This window comes from Verticillium nonalfalfae, assembly GCF_003724135.2.
Source record: "Verticillium nonalfalfae strain VnAa140/NRRL 66861 chromosome Unknown scaffold_55, whole genome shotgun sequence".
Lineage (NCBI taxonomy): Eukaryota > Fungi > Ascomycota > Sordariomycetes > Glomerellales > Plectosphaerellaceae > Verticillium > Verticillium nonalfalfae.
In genome coordinates, this window is record NW_021167280.1 from 78,085 (window position 1) to 89,847 (window position 11,763).

General features: G+C 54.1%; 5 protein-coding genes across 5 annotated transcripts; 2 read left to right on the forward strand and 3 right to left on the reverse strand.

Moving 5' to 3' along the window:
* Nucleotides 1-31: 31 nt before the first annotated feature.
* D7B24_007138 (uncharacterized protein) lies at nt 32-2,298 on the reverse strand (the record flags this gene model as incomplete). Its single annotated transcript, XM_028641253.1, has 5 exons — nt 32-265; nt 515-856; nt 923-1,211; nt 1,298-1,836; nt 1,912-2,298. 5 exons carry the CDS (start codon nt 2,296-2,298, stop codon nt 32-34), a joined length of 1,791 nt encoding a protein of 596 aa, XP_028494691.1.
* Nucleotides 2,299-3,010: 712 nt separating this feature from the next.
* D7B24_007139 (uncharacterized protein) lies at nt 3,011-4,012 on the reverse strand (the record flags this gene model as incomplete). The annotated part of the gene is made up of 1 exon (XM_028641254.1): nt 3,011-4,012. The coding sequence occupies one exon, from the start codon at nt 4,010-4,012 to the stop codon at nt 3,011-3,013; it is 1,002 nt and encodes a 333-aa protein (XP_028494692.1).
* Nucleotides 4,013-5,350: 1,338 nt separating this feature from the next.
* On the reverse strand, nt 5,351-7,065 carry ERG4_2 (C-24(28) sterol reductase; the record flags this gene model as incomplete). The annotated part of the gene is made up of 3 exons (XM_028641255.1): nt 5,351-5,942; nt 5,989-6,978; nt 7,037-7,065. The coding sequence occupies 3 exons, from the start codon at nt 7,063-7,065 to the stop codon at nt 5,351-5,353; spliced, it is 1,611 nt and encodes a 536-aa protein (XP_028494693.1).
* A 1,824-nt stretch (nt 7,066-8,889) lies between these two features.
* Nucleotides 8,890-9,610, forward strand: D7B24_007141 (uncharacterized protein; the record flags this gene model as incomplete). The annotated part of the gene is made up of 2 exons (XM_028641256.1): nt 8,890-9,113; nt 9,175-9,610. The coding sequence occupies 2 exons, from the start codon at nt 8,890-8,892 to the stop codon at nt 9,608-9,610; spliced, it is 660 nt and encodes a 219-aa protein (XP_028494694.1).
* A 1,025-nt stretch (nt 9,611-10,635) lies between these two features.
* Nucleotides 10,636-11,758, forward strand: D7B24_007142 (uncharacterized protein; the record flags this gene model as incomplete). Its single annotated transcript, XM_028641257.1, has 4 exons — nt 10,636-10,687; nt 10,780-11,393; nt 11,452-11,527; nt 11,577-11,758. The coding sequence occupies 4 exons, from the start codon at nt 10,636-10,638 to the stop codon at nt 11,756-11,758; spliced, it is 924 nt and encodes a 307-aa protein (XP_028494695.1).
* Nucleotides 11,759-11,763: the final 5 nt, after the last annotated feature.

Genomic DNA, 11,763 nt, shown 5'->3' on the forward strand with positions numbered 1-11,763 from the left:
TTTTGGAAGGAGCGCATGCTGTGACTCGAAGCTATGTTGTTAAGGTACAGAGGAAGGAGCGGCGAAGGTTTTCTGAGGGGAGGCTTGGTGTTGCTTGGTTGGGCGACCTATTACAGTCTGGGGTGCAACCATCCATCATATCTTGAGATGTGCTAAGAGTCGCGGTAACATGGCCATTTTGGGTGTTGAGGAATGCGTATTCCTTACTGTTGAGATGGCGATACTCTTTACTCTTGTTGTCTTTGTTCTTGTTACGTCCGGCAGCCTGGATGGTCAGGCTTTCATTCATATCTTGCAGATGGGATAGATCTGATTGACCGTCCCATGTCATTCATGGTGTTCGTCGCACGTTTGAACTAGACGTTGATCTGGAACATTATGCAAACAAGCTGCTTCCCCCATGATTCCGAACCAGACTGAATGGCATCCCTGAGAGTATGACATCACATCAAACAAATCATCCAAAGGCCTGAATCAAGCTGAATCAGGGTGCATTTCAAGATGCATTTCTGACCTTGGCTGTCACCATCAGCGGCCCCTTGAGATCACTGACTCCAACACTGATCATCTCAGGCAGCTTCCCGCGGAACCCACCGCGGGCCGCCGCCTGCCGCTCCTCTGCGTTCGCGATTTCAAACTCAAACTCGCGCAGCAACGTGGCGGCGAGCTTGTAAACGTTGCTCAGCGCCAGCGTCTTGCCGATGCACTGCCGGGAGCCGAGGCCGAAGTGCATCAGGTAGCGAGCACGGGTGGCCGTGGCGTCGTCATCCCAGCGCGAAGGGTCAAAGACGTCATGGTCATCGCCCCAGACGCGCGGATTGTGGTGGAAGGCGTGGTTGCAGACAGCGACGACCATCTGGTGTCATTGATGTTAATGGAGGCTGTTCCCGTCCTCAACATGAAGGTGAAGGGGCATACATACCCCCTGCTGGATGTGGCGGCCGCTGATGAACACGCCCTCGGGCTCCGTGACGTGGCGCTCCAGCGGCATGCTGAAGACGGGCGTAAGGCGAAAGTTTTCACGCACGCAAGCGCGGAGGTACGGGAGGTGAGTCTCGACCTGTGTGACGCTGCACGCGGGCCTGTCGTCGTCTAAGAGCGGGAGACTGTCGCTGACCTCGCGCGTACACGCTGCTAGGGCCTCTGGGTTGCGCAGGAGGTTGCAAAAGAGCAGAGCGGTCGTGGCGCTGGTGGTATGCGTGCCTGCAATGCTGAGGGTAGGGGATGAGTCCCATCGTGTCAGATACTCCTGGCCTCGTATCTTATTTGAGAGTTCTTTGGGAGGCATGGGACTCACAGGAACCCAAACGCCTCGGCCTCGAGGTCAATCCTCGGCAAGTGCTCGCCCGTATCGGGATTCTCCGCTTGGATTAGTCTCGTCAAGATGTCCGGCCTGTGCCCCGCGCCCTGCTCTTTGACCTGTCCCAGGCGGCGCTCGACGCACTCGGACGCCAGCCGCGTGACCTCAGCGCGGCTGCGGAACAGATCTTGCAGTCCGGCGTGCGGCACGAGGGGAAGCCACCGCTTCAGCCTTTGGGTCATAGACGGCCAGGCGCCCGTGACGGAGCCGAGTAGCGTGTGCGGCACAACGCGCGGCACCAGCGACTCGTCGCCCGAGACCTGCACGCCAAAGGAGTGGCTGAAGGCGAGCTCGCCAAGGACGTCGATGGTGTAGTAGTGGAGGAGCTTTTTGAGGTCAAAGGGGCGCCCGTCTCGCGCGAAGCCGGCGATCTTATGCCGCAGAAGCTTGACGTTGGCGTCGAGATAGTGCTCCATTTCCTTGACGCTGCTGATGGAGAAGCCGTGCGACATGTGGCGGCGGCGGACGGCATGGCGCTTCGAACGCCCCGGCTGTCAGCAAAAGCGACATCACAATGACTGCCATGGCCGCACCACAGTGGCAGGACTCACGTCGTCAGATCTCATTCCGAAGACATTGGGCGTTTTGCCACCGAAAGCATCGTAAAACTCCGTTTTGGGGAATCGCCGGCCACCCTTCTGGTAGATGATGGGTACGGCCTCCTTCGCCGTAATGCTGAGCTTGTCGGGCCCATAACGCACAAACTCGCCATACTTCTCGTGGAGTTGGGTTAGGGTGTATGGCTGTTGCAAGGTGAGGTACTGCTGAACCTGCCAGAGGTCTGTAAGAGATGCCAGTAACGGGCCTGGATAGCCCGCCAGCGGGTGAAGGAATTGCTGGTACAAGACGTAGGCGACCAGGAGGATGAGGACCACCCCGGAGGCTGTGCCCAAGAGGGTCGAGGGGCTGTTGAACAATTCTCCTCGCAGGAGCGGCATGATAGACGAATTCGACGCGAGGGAGAGGGCAATATCGGTGACACCGGCGGGACAAAGCAAGCTTAGGCCTGGGCATCTCCGTAGTTTGTATTTCTATTCCTTTTATTTCCACTCAGGACTTTTGCATTTGCGTACCGCCGCGCTTCCCGATCCATGTGGGACTGGGTCTCGCAGAGGCAGGGATTAAGCTTCATCACGCTCGAAAACGAAGAGCTATGTAACATGGCTTCGGACGTAGCGCTGAGCTTATACTTCAGGTACTAATCAAGCCCCTAACATGTGGGACATCGGTACTAAATAAAGCAGGATATCTGAGATAGATACCTAAGATATCACCACGGCCCCACTTGTATACCCCGCCTTCTGTGATCACCGTCTGGGCTTCAATGTGGGGAAGCGTTGAAGTCTGTGTCAGTCTCATCAATATTCCTAGCTTTGCGCCACAAGAGCAAGTGCCGAGAGCACCCACAAACAGCATATACACGGGTAGTAAGCTTACTTGGTCCTAACAGGCTGGTCAAGGAGGCGTCATCTGTGGCTGTTCCCTGGTCACTCAGAACACCGCCGTTTGTCACAACAAATCCATGTAGGGGGAGAGATCATTTATCCTCAATGGTCTACTTGATATATGCGGGTTCTTCATAGTTTCCCAATTTGCACAGAGTCCAGATTCAACTGCCATGATATATCAAGACGAAAGCAATCTCCAACCTCAGTCTTCCTCTGGGAGTCCGACTAGCCTGAGCGAGTCCCTCCATAGTCTCAAAGCTTTCTCAAGATCGAATGCCCACGGAGCATACCCCTTAGAGGTCAGCCTGTCCTCTCCTTCGAGGTGCGGCTCTGCGACGTCGCAGTCAACGAGATACTTACCACGCTGATGCTGCAGGTTCTTCCCAACAGCGGCGAGAAGCGTGGTAGCAGCACCTTGTTCGACGTTCTTCATTGTAGGGTAGATGTAATCCATACCCTTGAAGGCATCCGGAGGCATGTGACGAGTGAGGCCGGTGACTATGATACCAGGGTGAAGACTGGTCCCGTGTAAATGACGTGAGCCGAAGCGGCGCTCGATTTCGTTGGCCAAGTAGATATCAGCCGTCTTTGATTGACCGTATGCTGCATTAGCATCGTACGTGGTCTTCTCGAAATTGTAGTCACTAGTGTCGCTTATGCCGTAGAAAAGGTGGGCGGTGGATGCGAGGCTGACGACGCGAGATGGAAGTTCCGAGGAAGCGTTCGCCAAAAGACCCGGCTCGAGGACCTTAAAAAACAGGAAGTGCGAAAGATAGTTGGTCCCAAAGTGAAGTTCGTGGCCGTCTGGACTACGACGAAGCTCGGGGATCCCCATAATACCGGCGTTATTGATAAGAAGGTGGATTCGTGTAGAGGTCTTATCCAGAATGACCTTGCCAGCCGCATGGACAGAATCCAGAGAGTTTTGATCCATCTTAATGATCTCCATGCAGGTAGGATCGAAAAAATCAGCCAACGCAGCTTTGGCCTTGGGGATGTCTCGCGCCGTGAGGAATAGGTTAGCCCCGGTGAGGGCAAGAGCCCGGGCCGTCTCGATACCTATGCCAGAGGACGCTCCAGTGATGACAATATTCTGACCGACAAGTTTTCCTTCAGCTTCTTCATCCTTGACTATCTGGACGGCCGTCGGACGAGCATCCCCGGGTCCCTGCGGTGTCTTGTGGGCTTTAGCGTAGCGAGACATTGATGAGTTGGTTGTCTCGGATTGGAAATTCCGGATTGAACAATGTGCGTGAGACTTGGGGGATTTAAATCTGATATATGGAGTTGTGATTGTCGGATAATTTGTCTTGAAGGTCGTATGGAGTTGGAAGCAGAATCGCCAGTTTAAGTATCCTGCCATGGAGACTGGGTGAAGTTGACGGTTTTGAAATCTCTTGAAGAAATGACCAAGGACAGATTTCAAAGCAACAAAGCCACTTTCCGAGATCACGACACTTTGCGCCGCATACGTGTCGAAAGACGGCTATTTATTAATCACGATCTCCCAAATCGATTGCAATGCTTGGTCATGGTGGTAGTGTTGAGTCTACGTCGTGTGGAGTCACGATGACCTTTTCGCCATTTTTGGACTAGAGCGTCCACGTCTATGAAACCATGGTTTCTTTCTGTGTTGCATTAATCTGCACACGCTGACAATAAATATTCGTTGAGAAGTGCACGATATATTCTCCACGGCGACAAGTTCCGAGCTTTGCAATCATTCCGAAATCCACAAGTTTTATGAGACGAGACCGGTGAAGCTAGTTATCGCGCATGCTCTCAGGACTTGCGTCGAGGGCTTCGAAGTGTTCATTGATGATGTTCTAGTGTGCAAACCTACCTGGAGCAATTTAATTCACTTACTACCCGCTCTTAATCAGAAAGGCTTTACAACCAAATGACGGGGTTCAGACAGCCAAGCGCTACGCGCCCGATCCTCTATTCTTCTAGGCATCAACAGATGATCAAACCTTAAAACAAACTGATAAGTAGGCAGCTCGGATTCTTATGACTTGCTATGGCGCGCGCCCCCCGGGGATGGGTTCATACATACGCCTTAACTGTTCTCTCCGCTCTATAACCGCTTGCCCACATAGTGAAAACATTGTTACCTCGCCGAAGTTTCTCAAAGGTTGTATGAAAACCACAGTGGTTTAGGTCTGGCTTCTTGGAAGTGCTCTTGTTGCCAGCATTACTGGGAGTGAAGATGAGGATTTACTGGCAGTTCCCTACTATCAAACCCAGGCAGCTAGTCACTCAAAGTATTCGCAGTTCGGCAAGATTTTTCTTTCTATCTATGTTGGGCCTTTCCTAGCTTGTCACAGTCTAGACCCAAGACTTATGGCTGAGAGAGAGAGTCTGGCCTTTTTGTGTGTCGAAAGAACCGGCTATCTGTCTAGGTTGCCCCGTGTCACTGGATGTTGACTAGCAGCGCTGACCCAATGATTGAGCAAGACGAATATTGCCATTTTCAGCCCTAGTATGCGTTGATACGAAGAAGATCTGAAAGAAAGACCTCAGATCACGTACTAATCATCTGTTAGCCGTGCCTTCTCTCAACATGATAATGCATGGAACTCACCGGAATGTAGAGATATGGTACCTCTCGTTCGTACTGCTTCCATGCTTCACCATACTTCTCGCGACAGCGGCGATGATCGCGTTCAGCGCGGTGGATGGCCATGATGGAGAAGAAGACGGGATAGAACCAAGGGAACGGGCTCCGGAAGCCAGTAATCAGGCCCCACGACAGAGCAAAGTAGACGTCGCACGTATAGTGGATCTTCCGAGCATAGCCCAGCCATCCATCAACCATGATGACGTCTCCCTTGTCCGACGTGATGGTCTTGGGGTTCTTGACGGTTTGCCACGGTAGCTGAGGGAAGGTCTTCCGACTGACCAGTTGGCCACGTTCCTCGGCTCGGAAGCCATTTTTCTGACTGTTCGTGGTATCCCAGATCCAATACGCGAATAAGTACGAGATGTACAGGGCAACGAGCGCGACAGAGTTCCACTTGTACTCGGACGGATGGTGGTTCGCCAAGTAAATGGTACAGTGTGAATACGACATGGGAACGCCGGCTAGGTTCCAGAAGATAAGCATGAAGCCCCATTTCTCGTAGTATATATCCCTATTCATATTAGCACGGCCACGCGTGTAGTTGGAAATGCACTTACCAAGAGGATATTATGAGCTGCTCGCCTTTGGCACAGGCATTGGCGTAGAGGTAGTGCGCGACCACCAGGAAAAGCACCTCGCCAGAGACGTACCCGTACCTCTCATACTGGCGGGCTGCGGCACCGCAGGAGAGGCCGAATATGATGAACCAGGGAATTCGCACCATGAAGAACATTTTGAAATCCAAGATGCCAAACATGCGAGGATTGAGTTCGGCACCCATGAAAAAGTCGTAAATAGGATAGCCAGAAATACGATGTTGCGCACCTCTCAACAGAGTCGAGAGGTAGGCGATAGTAGCTACAAGGTAGCCACTCAGGATACTTACCGTCAGCAAAGGCCCAAACTCGTCGATAACGGTGTATAGCCGAAAGATGCCAGTGAAGTGGAGGGCAGCCATAATAGCGATCGTAAAGTGAAACGTAAAGTAGGCGTTGCAGTAGTATTTCAACTGCTTACCACCCTCGTGAGGAAGAGGCTTCCCCCAGCCCCAAACCCCCGGCAAGACACAGTAGGATATAGCCTCGAAGACGAAAAATGACCAGTAGATGCGCCAAGCGCGTAGGGTCGGGAAGGCGTCGGTATACACAAGGTGGCTGAGATGGTGACCAAACTCTGCCCAGCTCTGGTTCGCCTCAGGCCAGGGAATGTTGCCGTCATAGCAAGCGGCGCCAATCCACATGTACCACATCAGCAAGGGGAACCCGATCATCAGGGATAAGACACCAGCTGAGCCTCCGAATTCGAAGACACCCGAGGTATCGACTTTGGGGTTCGTCCCGACCTCCCAGCCATCGATAAGCTCACCCTTGCGGTATGTACGCTGGGTGCCCTCTGTTTCTTGAAGACCAAAATGGCTTGCGGTGGACTTGTCTTCCTTCGAACTCTTCCCACCGTTTTCCTTTTTGGATGTGGTCGTTGTACGTTGTCTTGGGGTGCCGTTCGGACTGTCGGGATGTTTGCCAGAATTGGGGTCGCTGTACTCACGCCTGGAAAAGAAGTCAGCGGATGCCAATTTTTAAGGCAGCTGTCGCTATGAGGTCTTACCCATTGGGAGTTTGGATACGTGTCGCCATGGCTGTACTGGGGGTTACAACAGTCCCTTTTTCACAGGCAGGGAGATGTTGTGATCGCGTCTTGACTGCTCATGTTCAAATCAATGGAAAGAATTATTGTGGCATCTCGGGGGTTTTATCACATCGAGTCGCAGAATACAACAATACTAGCACTATCTTAACACACGTCGTCTGATGTGGGACCATGAATGCATCTTTCGTATAACGGAGAAACAAGCTCACGGGATGGTTGTGGATCTGCCCCGTTGATTCTGGTCAGAGGTAACGTCGAGGGAGGACGGATGGCTAACAGGGGCTCTGATGGGTTCCGTGAGAGTGCTGAGGGAAGCCAAGGCGCGCCATGCCAATCGTTATCAACGTACCCCTGACAAGCGGACTATGCAAGATTCGTCTAGATCGCAGATTGCCCCTTCACGCTAGTAATGCACGATTCGTCTAGACGTTGGATGATGGAGATGGCGCGGAATTAGGTAGACCAAGTCAGCAAAGGTGGGCCGTTGTTTCGCAGTTTCGGACGCCCGAAACCCCGGGAATGGGGGTGACGGGGAATGATCTTTATCGGAAGACCTGGACTTTTAGTCTCGTTCGTTCAGTGCTGCTCGGTTCGTCTTCGTTTACCGTATAGGCCCGAGAAGCTAATTTGTCAATGCCTTGTATTTCCCGAAGATGTGTGGGTCTCCCCTCAAAAGTCCGGCTGGTCGCTCGTCAATCTTGTGCCTTTGGTGTCATGACGACGGGCCCAAGGCCGGGAGCCTAGAGTTCACCGGCAGCTCAGGGTGACGAGCGTCGGCAGTATCATGTATACATCTATACGGTCAGAGGTCCAGACGAGAAGGAGAATGGCAGGCCTCATCGCACGTCTCCGAAGCTACCTAGGGGCCATCAGGCGTATTGCTTGTCCATTATTCATTGCCAAACCACCCTTTTGACAGTGACACATTTGGTCCGATTTGGCATGGCTTGCTTGCAAATCCTGCGCCAACCTCTGCTGTAGCGGTGCTGAATGGACAGCTCCAAGCTGTTTGTTCTCTTGATCGAGCTCTGGGGCGTAGGTCCAAGTACTCGAGCTTACGGAGCCGTGAGTCGATCTCTTCAATAAAGACTCCTCAGTGCTTTCGGATGGACGCTCAGTTCTATCGGCTGTCCGCAGGGGTAGATCTTTAGATATTGTTGGCAGCCGGCGTTGGGTTGGTGTTTGCGAAGATGTCGCGCAAGCTTTCTCGCTGTCCCAATGTCTTGCTCACAACCTCAACAACGCCCCTGCGCGAATGCCATGTTCACTCGTTCGACGCCGAGATTATCGTCTCAAATTTTGCCATGAGCTATACCGAGCTGGTCGGGTTCCCTGTGACCCTGTCCAATAGAAGCAGCTGCGACCATGTCATGCGCGCCTATCACTCACGCGTGTAAATCTCGAAGTCTTGACACATTTCGGCGACCGTAAACTTCCGCCCGAGACCGCAAGTTCCACGGAAGGTCTTGAGAGGACATCGAATTGATCCAGTTTGACATATTTTACCTGCTGCCTATTCACGTCACTCACGAGAAGCTTATCGACCTTATCCGGGAATGTCCAACAATGGAACAGGATGCGCCTCGGGCAGCAGTGTGGAAGCGTGCACGTCTGCCTAGCTTGTAAATGTACCCAGTGTCAGATATGCGCATCGTCATCCGATTGCGTTGCTATGCTCACATTGACGCGTGGAATTAGGCAGCCTTTCAATTCCGGAGACATATAAGCGATCTCGTAGTTCCCAGACGAGAACATCGGGTATGCCCCCAAGCAAGCACAATCAAAGTGACAAGACAACTTTGCAATCCAACATGACCATCACTGAAGTCGGCTGCATGGGCGTCAAGCCTGGCTTGTCGATCACGGATCCCAGCACCCCGGAGGGCACCGTCCTCCCCGGCGTCTGGAAGACCGTCCTCACCAAGCCCGGCGGCCCGCAGCGTATCTTCTGGGGTCTCGAAGAGGAGGACTCATCCAAGGTCTGGGCTTTTTTCGACTGGAACTCGGTCCAGGAGCACATCGACTTTGCAAAGACGTATGTCGTTTGGCTCCTTCGCACCCACCGTCATTGAGAAACCGCGCTAACCATGTCGAAGCCACGGGGCTGAGGCTGTCAAGGATATTCCCAAGGTCTGTACCCACGGCGAGTTCACCAAGCACGTTACTGTCCTGCCGTCGACAGATGTGCTCGGGTCGCCGATCACTCGAATCATTGCCGGCTACTTCCCCTCGGACATTTCAGCCGACGAGAAAGACAAGAAGACCCAGCACGTGAAGGATCTCCTGTCAAGAGCCGATGCCGACGACCCAGGCTCCATTCCTTGGGGCTACGGCTGGGGCCTCGAGAACGATTATCCTGTGCGTGACCTTGGCGGAAAGACCGGCACGATCTTCATGGTTCTGGTCGGCGCGCAGACGAGTGACCAGCACAACACCCTTTTCGGGGAGTTGGTCCACGCCGTCAAGAGCATGGATGATCTGGCTGGCCTCCACCAATTCACCATGCGAAGCTTGCATCAGGAGAGGGAGTGATGAGTTGCAGGACAGACTTTGCCAGCCGTCGAGGTTCAATCGGTAGCACTGGCGGCTATGTGTTTGAGATCTTGAAAGATACACGAATAGGTTGGGCGAGAATAGTTGTGTGGCCACACCCCGGACGAGCCCTTGTGGTTCTCGACCTCACTTCCAGGCATCCCTCGGTTTCTGACTGGCCTTGTTCATTTTGGGCTTCGTAAATACTTTCATTGTTGCCTTCTTGTGCAGGGAGAGGTGTAGCAGCCAGCAGGGCCGATTACCATCTTTATCAAAACCATCGTTGATGGTCTATTTGTCGTGGGTGAATAGCTGTGCTCTTTGAGACGAAAGGTGAAAAAGTGTAGGCGATGAAGGTCAGGCGCCCAGCAGAGACGATTTACTTGGAACGACACGAGTGAGGCCGCTGGACGGCCTGGTAGGCTTCATTGGGTTGTGCCCATGGTGATGGCGTATATGTACATGTACTTCTTAGTAATCCATGCGACGACCTGCCTGATGTGGGTACCCAAGGTCCATGACACCTGCCTCAGAGGCAGGTGCGTGTTGTAGGTCAGGCACCAAGGAAAGCAAGCGCATCCCCCAAGGCGAGGCAGGGACATCCCCCCCCCCCCGGCCGAGGCGAGGCAGGGGCCTCCAGGCAGCAAAAGCCCAACACCCAACGACACCAAACGCAGATGCAGTGAAGAGGTCGATGCAGGCCAGAGCTTGTCAAGCCAATGCACATCATCGCGGCAAACCGATCCTTGGCCAATTCTCCGGAACAAGTCCGCCTTGTACGATTGCGCCGTCTCATCTTAGGCCGACGGGTCTCTGCATCATCATTGGCTGGTCGACGCAGACGATTGTGGCTGTACACGTCTTGGCTCTGGATCAAGCGTGCCGTGACATGACCTCACAAATGGCCTTTCCAACGCTCTCAACCTCCTGAGCCGTACCTCTGAGACAGAGAGAGAAAGAGAAGAAGAAGAAGAGAGAGAGAGAAATTCGAACCGACGAACCGTCGAACCGTCGAACCGTCAAAAATGCCACTTCACACGATACCAACCGACGCCTCGGGCCTGCCGCCTCGACAGAGTAAGCCATCTCGACACGACACCTCAATGACACCTGAACGAGATGCTCCGCCAGAAACCACACCGAGGATCCCCAGCTAACCTGCACTCCAGTCGACCTCTTCACCGGCCCCAACATTCACCATGACGCCTACCCAGAAATTCACCCGCGCCACTCCCCCCACGCAGGGAAGTCAGTCCTCATCACCGGCGCAAGTCAAGGCCTCGGCCGCGCCATTGCCATCGGCTATGCCCGCGCCGGTGCCACGCGCATCGCCCTCGCTGCTCGCACAGACCTGACCACGACAACCGACCTCCTGCTCGCCGCCGCCGAGGAGGAGTCACATCCGGCCCCCGAAGTCCTCGCCCTTGACATGGATGTCACCGACGCCGCCAGCGTGCGCGCTGCCGCCGCCCGTCTCGACGACGCATGGGCCGGCCGCCTCGACATCCTCGTCTGCAACGCCGGCTACATGGCCTCCTTTGCGCAGCTGCTCGAAGCTGACGAGGAGGACTTGATGCGCACCTTTGACGTCAACTACTGGGGCACGTATCGCTGCTGCCGTGCCTTTGTGCCCATCATGATCAGCGGTGGCGGCGACAGGACCGTCGTGACGCTGACGTCCATCGCGGCCCATTTCATCGGCGGCGGCAGCGGGGCGTATTCTCTGAGTAAATTCGCGCTCGTGCGATTGACCGAATTCTTGCAAGACGAATATGCATCGCAGGTCGGTTCCCCTCATTGGCCCTGGAGAAACAAGTGCAGCAGAGAGACTGACCTGCCAGGGCGTGCTGGCGTATTCGGTTCACCCAGGGGCTGTGTCAACGGGCTTGTCGGACAAGCTGCCAGAGAAGTACAAGTGTAGGTCCCCTTCACAAAAGGCTCGCGGAGCATTGCTGACGCCCAGCAGTCCGGCTCACAGAAACACCCGAGCTCATCGGCCACTCACTGCCCTTCCTGACGAGCCAGAAGCGTGACTGGCTCGGCGGCCGCTGGGTCAGCTCCATGTGGGACCTGCCAAAGCTCCTGACCATGGAGAAGGAAGTCGTCGCCAAGGATCTACTCAAATTCAAGTGTACTGGTTTGTATTAGGAATA